We start from the raw sequence: 17,081 nt of genomic DNA on the forward strand, positions 1-17,081 counted from the left end.
AAGCTTGTAATTGTTTTAAAGAGCAAACACCTTTGGGAAAGAGTAATGAGGAAGAATCTGCAAATTCTGGACTGCTCATTCTACTTGAAGGCATAGTATCTGATCTTGAAAAATCTCTTGGAACAGCCTTATCTTCAATATTAGAAACAGAAATGAAAATTGCTTTTGGAAACCTCTGGATGGAGGTGATTATTTCAACTTTATTAGTTGAAAAGTTCTTTTTTATTGCTAAAGATTGGTTACCTTATTTTAAGAAATAGTTCTCGGTAAGCTTTATAGTAATAATCTATATCACATTATATTTTTTCTTGAAATAACATTTTGAAAATTAAATGGTAGACATTTCCAAAAGATTAGGACTACTAGTATATTTTATTAGTCACTTAGTGAACAAATATTTATTGTGCATCTACTGTGTCAGACACTTTGCCCCCATGGAGCTTCAATTGTATTTAGAAAATTTCTCTCAATCAGGAAAACACCACATTTTTCAATGGTGGCTTTTTTAGTTTAATGCTTGTTTGCTGTTCACATTTATAGCTAGGAGAAACATTAGTCCCTATCAATTGTAGATTGTGTCTATTCCAGATATTTGGTGAGATACTAATATTTGCTTATAATGTATTTGCTCTTGATTATATTATCAAAATTAGGAAGAATGATAACATTCTAGAACGGTTTCCTTAAAGTGCATATTTCATAACAGACAGTAATTTTATATGAAGGACATGCTGACGTTTTGTAGTACTAAATGATCAATCTTCTATATAAACGTCTTTGTCAGAGTATAGCAGGCGTCAATTATAATTGGCAACTTTTTTCTATAATGATTTTTTTCACCAATTATATGAAACTAATTAGATTGAATTCCTCAGAAATTACCATGTTAAAAAGTAGATTGTTGACCTTTGCTAATTAAAATTATGTTTCTCATTAGAACTATGTTTTCTTTTTGCACATGTAGTTTCTGAAATTATAAGGATTAATACTGATAATCAGTTTTACAAAGGAATTTGTAATGGAATCATTTTAAGATTATGCGTGGCTTTGAATAACACATTTTTTAGTTTAAAAGGAATTCAACTAATTATATTTTTCTCAGAAATATATATTGGTTTTCCTGAATAGGTACAGTTGACCCTTGAACAACTTGGGGTTTTGAAAGGTGATGACCACTCATGCAGTTGAAAATCCACATGTAACTTTTGACTCCAGAAAAACTTAACTACTAATAGCCTACTGTTGACCAGAAGCCTTACTGAGAACATAAACAGTTAACTAACACGTAATTTGTATGTTACATGTATTATGTACTGTATTCTTGCAATACAGTAAGTTGAAGAAAAAATATTAAAATTACGAAGAAGAGAAAATACATTTATAGTACTGTTCGTATTTATTGAAAAAACTGCGCATATAACAGGACCTGCACAGTTCTAACCTGTGTTCAAGGGTAAACTGTACTTTTTTAAATAATAAGAATAATAAATAAATCAGTATATGCTGATTTTTTTCTAAATACTTTTTAGATGCTGTACTTGAAACCACCGTGGACTCTAATGCATTTAATACAATGCTTTAGAAAACATTGGTTGGCTGTATTTGGATTAATTATGGAAAATAACTTGCTTTTAACCGTTGAGAGCTTATATGACAGTCTCTGTAAAGGTATGAATCTTTTATTTTGTTTTCATCAGTGTTAAAGTGAGACTAGCAGACATAGTCCATGGAATGTGAAGATAAATTAATAAAAATTTTGTCAATTCTTAATCGCTTTTACTTCTCATATCTAAAGGGAATTTGTGGCAGCTGGATGCATAGAGCCACCACAAATTGCTTTCCCAATTGAAGGTGGAGAGGTTGACGGGAGCATGGCAAGTGGTGGGCCTTTGGCCTTCAACCCCAGCCTTAGCGAAACAGCTTTCTTTTATCTGTTTATATATGGAGATGCCATGTAGGATATAAAAATAATGTTTCTCTGATAAGAAGAAAAAGATGTGAAAAGCACTGATCTAATGTTATTAAAGCCCATGTTTTGTGGTCAAGGAAACTAGCCCTGAGAGGGTAAATGATTTGTCCAAAGTCAAACAGAATTGTCGTGCTATATATACCTTTAAAAAGCAAAGTAAAAACCCAGGAGATTTAAAGTGCCTAGTCAGCTCCTTATGACTTATACAAGGTAGATTTTGCATGAGTACCTATTTTTCACAGTTAACATTTTTAAAGAAAGACACTTTTCAGGCATTGTGTTTAACTCTAAAAGTTATTTATTAGGGGTATCTATACTAATAAAAGCCTAGGTGGTCCTCGCACCCTCACATGATGCCCTCATGTCATCACAAGGTCAGGCTGGCAGGGGAGGGCAGTTGGGGGCGATCGGGCCGGCAGGGGAGGGCAGTTGGGGGTGATCAGGCAAGCATGGGAGCAGTTAGGCATCAATCAGGCCAGCACGGGAGAGGATAGAGGGTGGTCAGGCAGGCAGGCGAGTGGTTAGGAGCCAGCAGTCCCAGATTGTGAGATGTCTGACTGCCGGTTTAGGCCTGCAGGATAGGGCCTAAACCAGGACTCAGACATCCCCCAAGTGGTCCCAGATTGGAGAGGGTGCAGGCCAGGCTGAGGGACACCCCACCCCCCCACAAATTTCATGCACTGGGCCTCTAGTTATTATATAAGGGACATTGCACAATATGCTGGACATGAGTTCAAAGCAGTTCAAGATATATATATATATATATATATATATCTTGTAGAACATAAAAGATACGTTTTTTCATATCTTTTACTAGTGGCATAATTTAATTGGTTCTATCAGAAGATAAAGTCCATAAACTATATGTGATCTTGAACAAGATTTACTAGCAGTTTCAGAAATGGGGTATTGAGTTACTAGCTTCCATTTGTCTGTTTTTTCCAGGGGTGGGCAGTGTTTTGCTCTTGCACGCAGCTTAGAGGTAGTAGGCAGCAGCTCTCATTGGCAATAGGGAAAGAAGTGAAGAGACAGTAACTGTTTCTTTTGCTAAAAAGTCATTTTTTAGAATCCTTAAGTGCATTATTTATTGATCTTTGGTCTAGAAGAATCTGATGCCTAATGTTTACGGACTTGTGAAGAATATTAAATAGAATGGTAAAAGTGCCTTCTGCTCTAAGATAATTTTGAATAAGAGAACAGCAGATTTTGTTTACTATCTTTAATAGTATCCTCACTATTGAATATACATATATGTTTAACTTCAGTATACCAAACAGGAATGCTTAGATCAATTCATAGAAAATTGTGTGGAAAATGATTAGTAGCTTTTTCTGACTTATTATCCATATTAACTTTGTCTTAAATAATTATTGTTCTTACATAAGCATTAAACTATTTCAATCACATAGATTTCTTTTTATGTTGTGTCTAGGTACTGACTTTATCACTGTTATTTCTCTTTCGCTCACAATCTTCGTAAATAATTTTTTAAGACAGAAATAAAGTGATTAATTCAAGGATATAAGCCCTAATGAACATAGACTAGAGTGGAGAAGCATCCTTAGAAAAACTTGTGCCCAGTTTCTCCTCCTCAGGAGTTTCCTAGGTTCATGGAATCTCCATTCTGTCCTGTGTGTAGCATTTCTCCCATCTCTCTTTTCCCACAGGAATTTAAACTAGTCATTGACTTTAAGAATAATTGAAAGTGTTTTGTAAGGAAATATACTATTTGTTTGGTAAAAGGAAAGCTAGAAGCTTGGCTGTTACCATCACATTAGATTAGAATTTCTGAATATTCTGTAATTAATTATTAAAATTTATCTTTAATTTTCATTTGACCTTTCAGTATTTCACGAGCAAACACTTGCTGTATAAATGATACAGGGGAATTCTTTATTTTTTTTAACTCATAGTGCTAGTGCTGGTGTTTCTGAATATAACAGTCGCTGAAACTGAACATTAAATAAAACACATTGTAGAATGGTTATTTTGAATGCCTTTGAAAATTGTTAGTATGGGGGGGTGGGAACAGCCGGGGAGAGATCAATGGGTTAAAAAGGAGACATGTAATACTTTGAACAATTAAGAAGAAAAAAAGAATTTGAAAAGGAAAAAAAAAACATTAAAAAATTGTTAGTAGCATTTTATCTTAATGGAAAAATTCTTTTTATTTTGAGTTTGGTGACATTAGAAAGTTACTTAATCTCATTATTCATAACTTTTTAAATCTTTGAAATTACTGTCACCATCTCTCCTAATTGGTTTGAGATTTTAATGTAATTTTAGTTCCTTGAGAGAAAGTTATATCTTTAAATTACATGTACTAGTAGATGAACTCACTTTGCTAATTTACAGGGGGGGGGGCGGAAATCTGCTAGCTTCTCTTGCCCCAAGCTTACTGTTACCCAAATTATTTATTTTTTGCTATATGTCATACACAGAGAGAAAGCAGGTTATTTTCAGTAAAGCTATTATTACATTTCATGTAATGGAATTTGAAGGTAAATCATTATATATAATAACTGAGTTGATTGTGAGAGGTACCACATATAACCTATGTGCTTACTACCAAAGTGTGACTCTTCTGATGCCTCCATAGTAATTTGTATGTGAAACAACCTCAGTTTTGAAAAATCTGTAGTTTAACTTATTTGTTTGATGATTAGCTCTCTTTCCTGAATAGTGTGTCTTTGAATTGACCCTGTTGCTGGAACTCCTAGAATCTAAATACAGAATAGCAGAATCACCTCCAAGTACTTTGTCACTAAGTCTGTTTAATTGCTGCTTTTTACACTAGAGAGATAAATTAGGAGTGACTTGAAGATGTAAATGTGTACTCTTCTTAAATCTCATAATTAATATTAGGATGGTTTTCCAAAAACATTTTTTGAGTTGTATAGTCATTCTTACATGTTTTTTTCTTCTTAATTTTCTTTTCCCAGCTAACAGTGCAGTAGATTTTACAACAGTGAAATTCCTACTCCAGGATTCTCAAAGCCTATTACATGCTTTCAGTACAAGGTCAAATTATGATGGTGTTCTTCCACAGGCCTTTGCTCAAGTAAACAAACTTCTCCAAACATTGGCAGAGGTAAGATGCCTTTGGAATGCCATTTAGAGTAGCTAATCACATACATTTAAATGTATTTAGCAGACAACAGTAGTTAAAGGCTATTTTAATTTTCACTTATTCTAACCTATTGAAGGCATTAAGTAAAATAAAAAGTGAGTTGAATGTTGAGTAAGCAGTTCTTATTACAAGTTATAAAACACATTGTTGTATGGAAGTAGTATCACAGCAGTTGTTGGGATTTTAATTATTTTATTTATTGGATAGAAGAAAGCTATGCACTGTTGTTTGAATACTCATTTCCCAGTACTGTAGACCAATGGACCACAACGTGCATCAAAATACTTTGAATTTTTTTAAACATGCAGGTGCAAAGCCTCCCTCAAACCTAACTGAATCAAATTTCTGGGAGTGGTGTTCAAAAATGTTGTTCTTGTTTTACTTTTTATTCTGAAATAATTTCAAATTTACACAAAATATTGCAAGAGTAGTACACAGAATTCCCATATATATCCTTTACCCAGATTCCTCAATGCTAACATTTTATCACATTTGCTTTATTGTTTTCCCTGTGTTCTTACCTACCTTATCTTTCACATTTTTTTCTGAACTCTTTGAAAGTACATTGAAGATGTGAATCCCCTTTACTCCTAAATACATATATCTCCTATCTAATAAAAGAGTAATATGTGAATTAACCATCACTCCGCTACACCCACAAGCCACGCCCACAAGCCAATCAAGAGCGAGTATGCAAATTAACCCAACCAAGATGGCTTCGGCCATGGGAAGAGCAGGAGGGAGGCTTGGGTTTCCCCAGTGATGGAGGAAGCCAAGCTTTCCACACACCCTGGCTGGCCCAGGCCTCTGCTTAAGGCTGCAAAGTTTCAATTATAGAAGATAAATAAATCCCAACACAAATTTCTGCCGTGACAGAGCAAGCAGAAGGCTTGGCTCCACTCCAAGCTACAAAGTTTCAATTGTAGAAGATAAATAAATCCCAGATACCAGGGCCTCCGCTTGGGTCGCTAGGGGGGCGTGGCCGGCCTACAAACCACCACAGGCCCCTCACCCAGGCCACCCCACGCCCCAAGGGAACCCCCACCCTGATCCAGTACACCCTTCAGGGCAAACCAGCTGGCCTCCACCCATGCACCAGGCTCTATCCTATCTAATAAAAGAGTAATAAGCAGATTGACCATCACTCCAACACATAAGATGGCTGCCCCCATGTGGTCAAAGATCCTGCCCCCATGTGGACACAAGATGGCCAGCAGGGGAGGATAGTTGGGAGGGACCAGGCCTGCAAGGGAGGGCAGTTGTGGGCAATCAGGCCAGCAGGGGAGGGTAGTTGGGAGGGACCAGGCCTGCAAGGGAGGGCAGTTGGGGGCGATCAAGCCTGCAGGGGAGGGCAGTTAGGGGTGAACAGGCTGGCAGAGGAGGGAAGTTGGGGGCAAACAGGCTGGCGGGGAGCAGTTAGGTATCAATCAGGCTGGCAGGGGAGTGGTTAGGGGGTGATCAGGCTGGCAGGCAGAAGCGGTTAGGGGCAATCAGGAAGGCAGGCAGCTGAGCAGTTGGGAGCCAGTAGTCCTGGATTGTGAGAGGGATATTCGACTGCCCATTTAAATGGGCAGTCAGACATCCCTCGAAGTGTCCCAGATTGGAGAGGGTACAGGCTGGGCTGAGGGACAACCCCCCCTGCCCGTGCACAAATTTTGTGCACCAGGCCTCTACACACACACACACGTGTGTGTGTATATATATATATCCTAAAGAATAAGCATACCTTATGCAACTAGTATAATTAATCAGGAAATTAATATTGAAGTAATACAATTATCTAACCTGTAGATCTTATTCAGATTTCACCCATTGACCTACCAAATTTCTAACAAGTATTTTCACATTATTCTTATGCTGTCACCCTAGCCCTGGTGTGTTTTACCCCTTTTAAATTGACTATGTAAGTTTTGTCCTTGGTAATAATCTATTTCTACAGTCTTCTAATTTTAAATCTAGAAAATTCTGTGAGTTTTATATTCCAGAAGTATCTCAAAGAACTCAGAACCACAATTACTAGCTAAAATTATTGATTCTCTTTTTTCTCTTGAATTATTGAATTGGCCAAAGTTTTCTCGGTGATTTTTCACATTCACATAGGTCCCAGTAACTGAAGTAAAGAAAGGATTAGATGATACTAAACTTAGTCATAGTTGATGAGGGAAGAACTAACTTGCTTAAGAGAGTATCTCATGGAGTAAAATAAGCATCTTTTAAAATATATTTTTATTGATTTCAGAGAGGAATGGAGGAGAGAGATAGAAAACATCAATGATGAGAGAGAATCATTGATCGGTTGCTGGGATCAAGCCTGCAACCCAGGCATGTGCCCTTGACCAGAATTGAACCTGGGACCCTTCAGTCCACAGGCCGACAAGAGCATCTTTTAAATGGACTAATAGGAAATATGTGATAATTCTGGAAGAAAGAATTGACTTAAGGAGTGAAATGATCTTTTGGATTAAGATAACCAAAACATTGATAATTGCCTTTGTTTATGGCTTTTAAAATTAACAATAGGAAAGAATAGATCTAGAAAGTTAGTGGGTTGCAGTTTGAGTATTGTACTTGAATTTTGTAGGGCAGTGGTCAGCAAACTGCAGCTCATGAGCCACATGTGGCTCTTTGGCCCCTTGAGTGTGGCTCTTCCACAAAATACCATGGCCTGGGCGAGTCTATTTTGAAGAAGTGGCGTTAGAAGAAGTTAAAGTTTTTTTTGTTTTTTTTTTAAATATATTTTATTGATTTCTTACAGAGAGGAAGGGAGAGGAATAGAGAGCTAGAAACATCGATGAGAGAGAAACATCAACCAGCTGCCTCCTGCACACCCCCTACCGGGGATGTGCCCGCAACCAATGTACATGCCCTTGACCGGAATCGAACCTGGGACCTTTCAGTCCGCAGACCGACGCTCTATCCACTGAGCCAAACCGGTTTTGGCTGAAGAAGTTAAAGTTTTAAAAAATTTGGCTCTCAAAAGAAATTTCAATCGTTGTACTGTTGATATTTGGCTCTGTTGACTAATGAGTTTGCCGACCACTGGTGTAGGGAAATATATGTTATTCTTTCTCATCACAGAACTGAGCCCTGAACCACATCTTCAAGTGAAACAAATATAGTGAATAACATGGAAAGTTCAAGATAACCATGGGCTTTGCATTTTTTTGACTTGAGATAAAAATAATAATGAATATCAAGTCAAGGTCCTTTCATCAATGGAAATGTAGAGATGGGAAGTACCATGAAAATGTGATGTTAAAATTTATTGTCATTTATCAGATAACTAGCGACCCGGTGCATGGATTCATGCACATTGAAAGGAAATTAATTGGAAGGTGGCCAGCAGGGTGGGACTGGGCGAGATGGGCCAGACACACCCTGAAACCAACCTCCCGCAGTCCCTCCCCGGCAAGCGGGGTCCCTCTGGCAGGTTGGGTCTCTCTGCCTGGCCTGCGGGGATCAGGCCGAAACCGGCTCTCTGACATCCCCCGAGGGGTCCTAGAGTGCAAGAAGGCACTCTGCAAAGTTGCCATCTTACAGAGTGTGGAATGCAAACGCAAGTGTGCAGTAAACCAGGTTCAGGGCTGACACAGTGCCCCAGCAACAACGTAACCCACAACCGAAGGTGGAATTGTGCAGCCCGGCGAGGAATTGGGCTCCCTCTGTTCCTGCATTGAGCGTCTGCCTCCTGGTGGTCAGTGCGCATCATAGTGACCAGTTGGATGGTCGGACACTTAGCATATTAGCCTTTTATATATATAGATGGTATGCCCATTATATATTGCACACTGAGTATTTAAAAATACTGACTTGTGCTCAAGGAGGTTTGAACTATTTAAAACATATTTCTAGATAGACACCCTAAATTTCTCTTATTTGTACCATTATTTTTCTGGGCATCTAGGTTAAAAAAATAATCTTAGGATTCTTGAATCTAGTCTTTGGCAAGTTTTAAAACATATTACTTGTATATTCTTTTTTCCTTTTTATTCTACTGCATTTCCCTATCTAGTTCAAGTTCTCAGCATTCCTTTCCTGGATTATTTCAGTAGCCTTCTAACTAGTTTCTTGCTTTCTTTCTTTCTTAAAGAATGCCCTATTGCTTTTTAGAGAGAGAGGAAGGGAGAAGAGAGAAACATCAATGTGAGAGCATAACATCGATAGGCTGCCTCTTGTACACCATCAACGAGGGATTAAGCCCACAACTCAGGCCCTGACCTGAAATTGAACCAGCAACCTCTTGGTGCTCCAGATGATGCCCAACCAACTAGCCACACTGGCCAGGGCCTAATCAGTTTCTTGCCTCCATTTTCTTCTGTTCCAGTTTGTCTTAGACTGCTGTTCTGAATATATCATTTCTTGAGAAGCCTTTAGTGGTTCACCATTGCCCATAGGATAAGACTTATATTCTATCCTGATTTTTTTTACAGCCCTCTGAATCTCATTCTTCTTAATGGATTATTAGGAGCTTGGAGGCTTACATGTACCAATTTATCATTGTATCCTAGATGTCCTTTCTCTATTTCAATATCATATGTGCAGAAGAGTTCAAACAGTATTAAATTGATACTAGCATGTTAGCTAAGAGAGGTCACTATAATAAATAGATTGGAAATATTGTTTGATATAAATGAAAAAGGGAATTTTTTTTGTTCTGATACTTTTCTGGGATTATTCTGTATGGAATCAAAAGACAGAGAATAGTCAGCACATTCCAGAAAGCTAGCACATTTGGAAGCACAATTGGCCTTCTTTTTCTCTCACTAATGAAGAACTAGCTGCATTTTATGTAATACTTATTTCTCCAGGTCAAGGCAAAACGTAATCAAAATCCTTCAGAAAATACAGCAGGTAAAAAGCAAGAAGATACTTCTCCAATGAAGTCTGACAACCAAGAAATCACAGTTTTCTCGGGCGTTCGTCTCCCCCCACCCAACAAGCATCAAGAAATCTGGTCTATCTTAGAGAGTGTTTGGATTACAATATATGAGAACAGGTACTAAATTTCTAAGACGTTTTGAATTTTAGGGTTTGCCATCATTACCGTTATTCATTGAATAGTTAGAGTCTGAATTGTGAGTTTAATTAGCTAGATTACCTTATTGAGGGTATTTTGTCAAATTGGTACCTTAAAAACAGTGGTGCTTAAATAGGGGTGTACATCAGAATTACCTCAAGAGTTCTGGGTAATTTCTGGATAATATAAGTGAAAAGTGCTTATCTTGCTTTATCAGATAGAGTCTACTTCAGTGATTTTCATGCCTGATTGTGTACCTGAGTCACTGTAGAATTTCTCAGCATATTTATGCTTGACCCTTTCATGTAGAGATGCTCATTTTGAAGTTCCAGTAGACCCCATGCACACTCTTCCGAAACAACTAGAGCACCTACACATATGGTAACTGCCATCTCCTTGCCCTGTGCTCTCGTGATTCAGTAATCCGTTATGCACTTATAGCACACCAGCTCAGGTTTTTGCGTCTTTTCTGTTTGTGAGGAATTTGGGTAAGTATTGGGTGCTATTAGTAATTAATACCTCATGGATATTAATAATGCTTATCTCTAGTTGGTGGACTATGGGTACTACATATTTCCTTCCTTTTACTGAATTTTTCATATTTTATATGATGTCTAGGCTTTAAATGTATAAAAATTTTTAAAAGATGTGTTCTAAATAAAATAAATTTATGTTTTTTATTTTTAAAGTAATAAATACACAAAACCAGTTGTATTTCTATACACTAGCAATGAACAATCCAAAAAGAAAATAAACAATTCTATTCACATTATCATCAAGAAGAATAAAATACTTAGGGATAAATTTAATCAAGAAGGTGCAAAATTTTTACACTGAAAACTACAAAATATTTTTTAAAAGAAATTAAAGAAGATCTGTGTAAATGGAAAAATCCAATGTTCATGGAATGGAAGTTTTAACAAGAAAGTTGGAGGACTCATACCTCCCAATTTCAAAACTTACTACAAAACTACAGTATTCAAAACAGTGTGCTACTGGCATAAATGGACTCATAAGTTAATGGAATATACTTGAAAGTACAGAAATGAATGCATACACCTATGGTCGGTTGATTTCAATCAAGATGCCAAAGCCACTCAATAGGAAAAGAATGGTATCTTTAACAATAGTGCTGGGACAACTCAATAGCTACATGCAAGAGAATGGAGTTGGACCTTGATCTTATACTACATAAAGAAATTAACTTAAAATGGGTAGATGACCTAAATATAAGAACTAGAATTATAAAACTCTTAGAAGAAAATGATTTAAATATATCAGCATTATGAGATATAAATTATCAGTTATAAATATTTTATACATTACAAATGGAAATACTTGGATTCCTGTAAATATGCAGGTGTTCATATGAGTATCTTTTCTTTTTCTCTATTACAGCACAGATGTGTTTCAAAGATTGGACCCAAATTCAGCTCTGACTTCCTCAAAAATACCATCATTTGAAGAAGCATTTATATATCTTCAAAAGTTAATGGCAGCTGTGAAGAATATTCTTGAAGGAATTCAGAGGTAAATATGAATTAATTTTAAAGTTTTATTTATTACTTTTATTTATTTACTAGAAGCCCGGTGCATGAAATTCATGCACGGAGCAGGGTTGTCCCTCAGCCCAGCCTGTACCCTCTCGAATCTGGGACCCCTGGAGGGATGTCCGACTGCCCGTTTAGTGGGATTGGGCCTAAACGGGCAGTCGGACATCCCTCTCACAATCCAGGACTGCTGGCTCCCAACTGCTTGCCTGCCTGCCTTCCTGATTGCCCCTAACCGCTTCTGCCTGCCAGCCTGATCACCCCCTAACCACTCCACTGCCAGCCTGTTTGCCCCCAACTTTCCTCCTCTGCTGGCCTGGTCACCCCTAACTGCCCTCTCCTGCAGGGTTGATCACCTCCAACTGCCCTCCCTTGCAGGCCTGGTCCTTCTCAACTGCCCTCCCTTGGAGGCCGGGTGCCTCCCAACTGCCCTCCCCTGCTGGCCATCTTGTGGTGGCCATCTTGTGTCCACATGGGGGCAGGATCTTTGACCACATGGGGCAGCTATATTGTGTGTTGCAGTGATGATCAATCTGCATATTACTCTTTTATTAGATAGGATAGAGGCCTGGTACAGGGGTGGGGGTCAGCTGGTTTGCCCTGAAGGGTGTCCCTGATCAGGGTGGGGTTCCCTTGGGGCGTGGGGCGGCCTGGGTGAGGGGCCTGTGGTGGTTTGTAGGTCGGCCACGCCCCCTGGCAACCCAAGCGGAGGCCCTGGTATCTGGGATTTATTTATCTTCTACAATTGAAACTTTGTAGCCTGGAGCGGAGCCAAGCCTGGGGCTCCCTCCGTGGCGGCAGCCATTTGTGTTAGGGTTATAATTGAAACTTTGTAGCTTGAGTGGAGGCTTAGGCCTGCAACAGCTGGCGGAAAGCTTGTTTCCCTCTGTTGCCTGGGAAACCTTGCTCTCTGTGGCTGTAGCCATCTTGGATGGGTTAATTTGCATACTTGCTCTGATTGGATAGTGGGTGTGGCTTATGGGCGTGGCTTGTGGGTATGTCGGAGGTATGGTCATTTTGCATATTTGTCTATTTTAGGTAGGATTACTTTTCTCTTTCTTTTAGGCGTATCAGTTTTTTCAGAGTTGCTGAGAGTCTTCCAGCAAGTTTTATAAACTAATATAGTATCTATATAGGGAGGGGGAAAGTAGGTTTGCAGTTATGAGTACCCAGCGGATCTAGGCATAAGTTTATGAAAGAACAGAATGAGTCTAGGTAGTACTGACCTAAGAACACTTCTGTCTACATGGAGAGTATTGACCCTAGTTCTACAGTGAGACCTGAGGATAATCATTTTTACAAACTCCCCAGGTGATTCTCACGTGGAGCCAGGGAACTTATTAAAAGTGCAGAGTTATAGATATTACCCCAGAATTATGGAAATCACAATATCTGTAGACATTTTGTAAAAGAGGGAAGTTGTATTCTTAACAAGCTTTCCAGGGAATTTGTTGTGCAGGTGGAAGGGGACCACACTTAAAGAAACAAATCCAGTCTCCTAGAGTAAGTATATCAACCTCTTGAACTACCAGTAGAGGGCACTATTAATAAGAAGTTTGCTCCTTTTACTGTGTCATTCACATATCTTTTGCTTATTAAGCCTCTAAAAAACAAATTTTCTTACCTAATCTTAACATGGGAACAAAACATATACTGGTATATGGTTATTTCTGGGAAAAGGAATCCTATAATCACAGCAGCTTTTTAGATTCACTGATGATTTAGCTGCTTCAGAGAATGTGATGTTTGCATTGGAGAGAATATTTTACTAACTTAAAACTGTAAATTCCCTGCTGTTAAGTCTTATTTTAATAAATGCTAAAACCAGCAAGCACTACATTTTTAGTGAAGCAGATGGGATAAATGACTGAGTAAATCAGTGGTGTTAAGCATCAGTGAAATAAATGAAACTGGGGGAAAATCAATTAAAGGTGCTAACTAAGGGCTATTATAATAATTTAACTGAAATAGTAAGTATGTAGTAAATATGTTGGGTAAAGCCAGATGATCAGTTCTAATTCCATCCTCCAGAGTAGTTGTACAAAGGGTATAGAGTATATCCTAGACGTTAGGATTAGTCTTATCTATTTGTACCTCTAAAGAACTTTTAACACCGTGGCAGGCCAATCATCTGCTCCTAGTGAGAAGTGATGCAATCAGTGTCCTCAAGACTGTTTTTCAATAATATAAAAGATTAAGTCCAACTCAGAACAGTGCTGTCTGTCCCAGATCATGCTGTATATTGGTGTTTCTCTGTTAGTCAGAACATGTAGATCCAAGAAACCACTCTAGGTATTTATAAAACTTAATATATACTTTACATACTTTTAAAAATATATATATTTATTGATTTCAGAGAGGATGGGAGAGGGAGAGAGAGATAGAAATATCAATGATGAGAGAGAATTATTGATGGGCTGCCTCCTGTATGCTCTCTACTGGGGTTGAGCCTGCAACCCGGCATGTGCCCTTGGCCAGAATCGAACTCGGGACTCTTCAATCTGCTGGCCAACGCTCTATCCACTGAGCCAAACCGGCTAGGACTACACTTTACATATTTCATTTCAGTGCTGTTGGAAGGACTGGAGGAGCAAAAAGAAGAGGGTTTTTAATGCATTTTGAAACTTTCTGTGTCTTGGTGTCCTCTATACCAGCGGTCACCAATCTTCCAGACCTCACAGACCACCGGTGGCCCACAGACCACTGGTTGGTGACCGCTGCTCTATACTATAGAGCACAATTCATGATTACTATAATTATTTTTAAAAGTCAACAGTTCCTCCAGATTGCTTGGAAATAGTTGTAAACAATTAAGAGAAGTGGATGTGATCCTGTAAAATACTTTGTGTGTAGAATTAGAGGCACCTTTCAGTGTGTTCCATGAAATTAAGCTGTAATAACTATTCTTCCTTTACATAGTTAAGCTCAGGGCCTAATTAGTACAAGGAACCATCTGTCCTCAAAACAAAGAAAATTCAGCTTATTTTCAGTACCATTAATTAGGAATTAACTTTTTTCCCTAAATGTGTAAATTTTCAGAGAAGTTGCAGAGGTATAACTTCTTATAACCTGGGCCAACATATTTTTCATACCCATACATTTTTAACTTTTTATTGGAAGTCATTTTAAATAGAATTTCACGTTTAGAAATTTAATTGCCAGTTCTTCAACTTAGATATTTCTGTGACAGAATGACCTATTTGGGAAGGGACCATTGTTTATACACCTACCAGTATTCCTTACAGATTTCTACACTTCCTCAGGTCTATGTCTTACCTGGGCTCTGGGTGACTGGTTCATGCTGCCACTATCATAACTGTCTACCACCAGCAGAGGTACTGACCTGTCTTCCTTCTACATGCTGAGATATGGAAAACATTCTCTCTAAGCTATAGTAGGACTTGATAGAAAGAACCTTCTCTAAAAACCTAATGAAGCCCGGCTGGTGTGGCTCAGTTGGTTGAGCATCATCCCATGCACCCAAGAGGTCACTGGTTCGATACCTAGTCAGGGCACATGCCAAGTTTGTAGGATCGATTCCCAGTAGGGGGTGTGCAGGAGGCAGCCTATCGATATTTTTCTCTCATCGATGTTTTTATCTCTCCCTCTCCCTGTCTCTCTATAAACTTTTTAAAAATATATTTTATTGATTTTTTACAGAGAGGAAAGGAGAGGGATAGAGAGTTAGAAACATAGATGAGAGAGGAACATCAATCAGCTGCCTCCTGCATACCCCCATCCCCATCCACTGGGGATGTGCCCATAACCAAGGTACATGACCTTGACCGGAATTGAACCTGGGACCCTTCAGTCTGCAGGCCGACGCTCTATCCACTGAGCCAAACTGGTTAGGGCTCTATAAAAATTTTTGAAAGAATTTTCTATAGCAATAATTCTTTTTTTATTTTATTTTATATTTTTTATTGATTTCAGAGAGGAAGGGAGAGGGAGAGAGAGATAGAAACATCAATGATGAGAGAAGATCATTAATTGGCTGCCTCCTGCCTCCTACTGAGGATTGAGCTGCAACCTGGGCATGTGCCCTTGACTGGAATCGAACCCGGAACTCTTAGGTCAGCATGCCAATCCAGGACCCTTCAGTCTGCAGGTCGATGCTCTATCCACTGAGCCAAATCAGCTAGGGCTATATATATTTTTAAAAGCTAATGAATACATGACTAAGTAGATTCAGGGAGAGGGAAACATACAATCTACTGTTGACAGGAGGAGGAATGTCAATGTTACATTGTAAGAAAAACTTGCCAGATGAGAGATCTTGTGTAGCCATCTTGGAAAATACAATCTAACATAGTCTGCTCTCTGACCACAGCAATTTGCACCCCTTCTACTAGCAAAATGTACTCATACCCTCTTCTCAAGACTCCCAGTCTTATCCCATTGTGACATTAGCTTAAAGTCTAAGACCTCATCACTTAAATCTGGGCTGGTTGTGGTTGAGCCAGAGGGTCCTTAGGAGTGGCCCCTGTACGTACAGCTCCTTGAGTACCATTCCTCTCTATCTTAACTGCTGTGAACTAGACACAAATTAGTCCCCTGCCCAACTCCCAACACATAATAATCAAGACAGACATAAGATAACTACTGTGCATCTTCACATTAAAAAGGGGGGAAATAGCCGAAACCAGTTTGGCTCAGTGGATAGAGCTTCAGCCTGCGGACTGAAAGGTCCCAGGTTCGATTCCGGTCAAGGGCACGTACCTTGGTTGCAGGCACATCCCCAGTGGGGGGTGTGCAGGAGGCGGCTGGTCGATGTTTCTCTCTCATCGATGTTTCTAACTCTCTATCTCTCTCCCTTCCTCTCTGTAAAAAATCAATAAAATATATTTTTAAAAAAGGGGGCGGGGGAGAAATAGAGGCACAGGGGATTTCGAGTAAATCTAAAATCCAGTCTGGCACATGTTGCCACTTCCATGATTAGGGCTCAGTCCTGCTGCCTGAGAATTATTTACAGCTGCTCTTGACTGCTCACTGGGTTCTTAATTTTGGCCTTGACTTTTACCGTAAAAAAAAGTGAACTGCAGCCGAGGAGCATTCTCAGCCTGTTCTTTCCCGTAAAAGGTAGGAAGAGCCCAAAGGCCTCTTTCCATTTCATATTATCTCTATCCTGTTTAGTTCAAGTGGTGGTACTTTTACCAGAACATTCCAAGAAAAAAAACTGTTTTCTATGACTCTAATTGGGGTTCACTCCATTAGACAAAAATCACAACCACAACTTTCTTTGAAATAAACCCTTCTCTGCCTTGGGTTCCCTGTGAAACTGGTATGGGCAATGCCCTTAATATTTTTGGAAGTCTTGTTTAATAGAGAGATTTGTGAGGGATGCTCATAAGCCCCTTAAAGGGCCTTTGGTGTTTCTGAAAAATTCTCCAAGGCACCTTCTTAGATCTTTCTGAG

At 38.9% G+C, this 17,081-nt stretch overlaps 1 protein-coding gene across 1 annotated transcript in view; it reads left to right on the forward strand.

The window, feature by feature from the left end:
• The window catches only part of SWT1 (SWT1 RNA endoribonuclease homolog), a 59,409-nt gene that overhangs the window by 24,953 nt on the left and 17,375 nt on the right, over positions 1 to 17,081 (forward strand). Inside the window, exons 13-17 of the mRNA XM_008145956.3 lie at positions 22 to 185; positions 1,530 to 1,668; positions 4,912 to 5,060; positions 9,908 to 10,095; positions 11,515 to 11,646. Coding sequence (XP_008144178.2) covers positions 22 to 185; positions 1,530 to 1,668; positions 4,912 to 5,060; positions 9,908 to 10,095; positions 11,515 to 11,646 — 772 coding nt within the window. The remainder of the gene's footprint in view (positions 1 to 21; positions 186 to 1,529; positions 1,669 to 4,911; positions 5,061 to 9,907; positions 10,096 to 11,514; positions 11,647 to 17,081) is intronic.

Source organism: Eptesicus fuscus, chromosome 22 (assembly GCF_027574615.1).
Source record: "Eptesicus fuscus isolate TK198812 chromosome 22, DD_ASM_mEF_20220401, whole genome shotgun sequence".
In the NCBI taxonomy this organism is placed as follows: domain Eukaryota; kingdom Metazoa; phylum Chordata; class Mammalia; order Chiroptera; family Vespertilionidae; genus Eptesicus; species Eptesicus fuscus.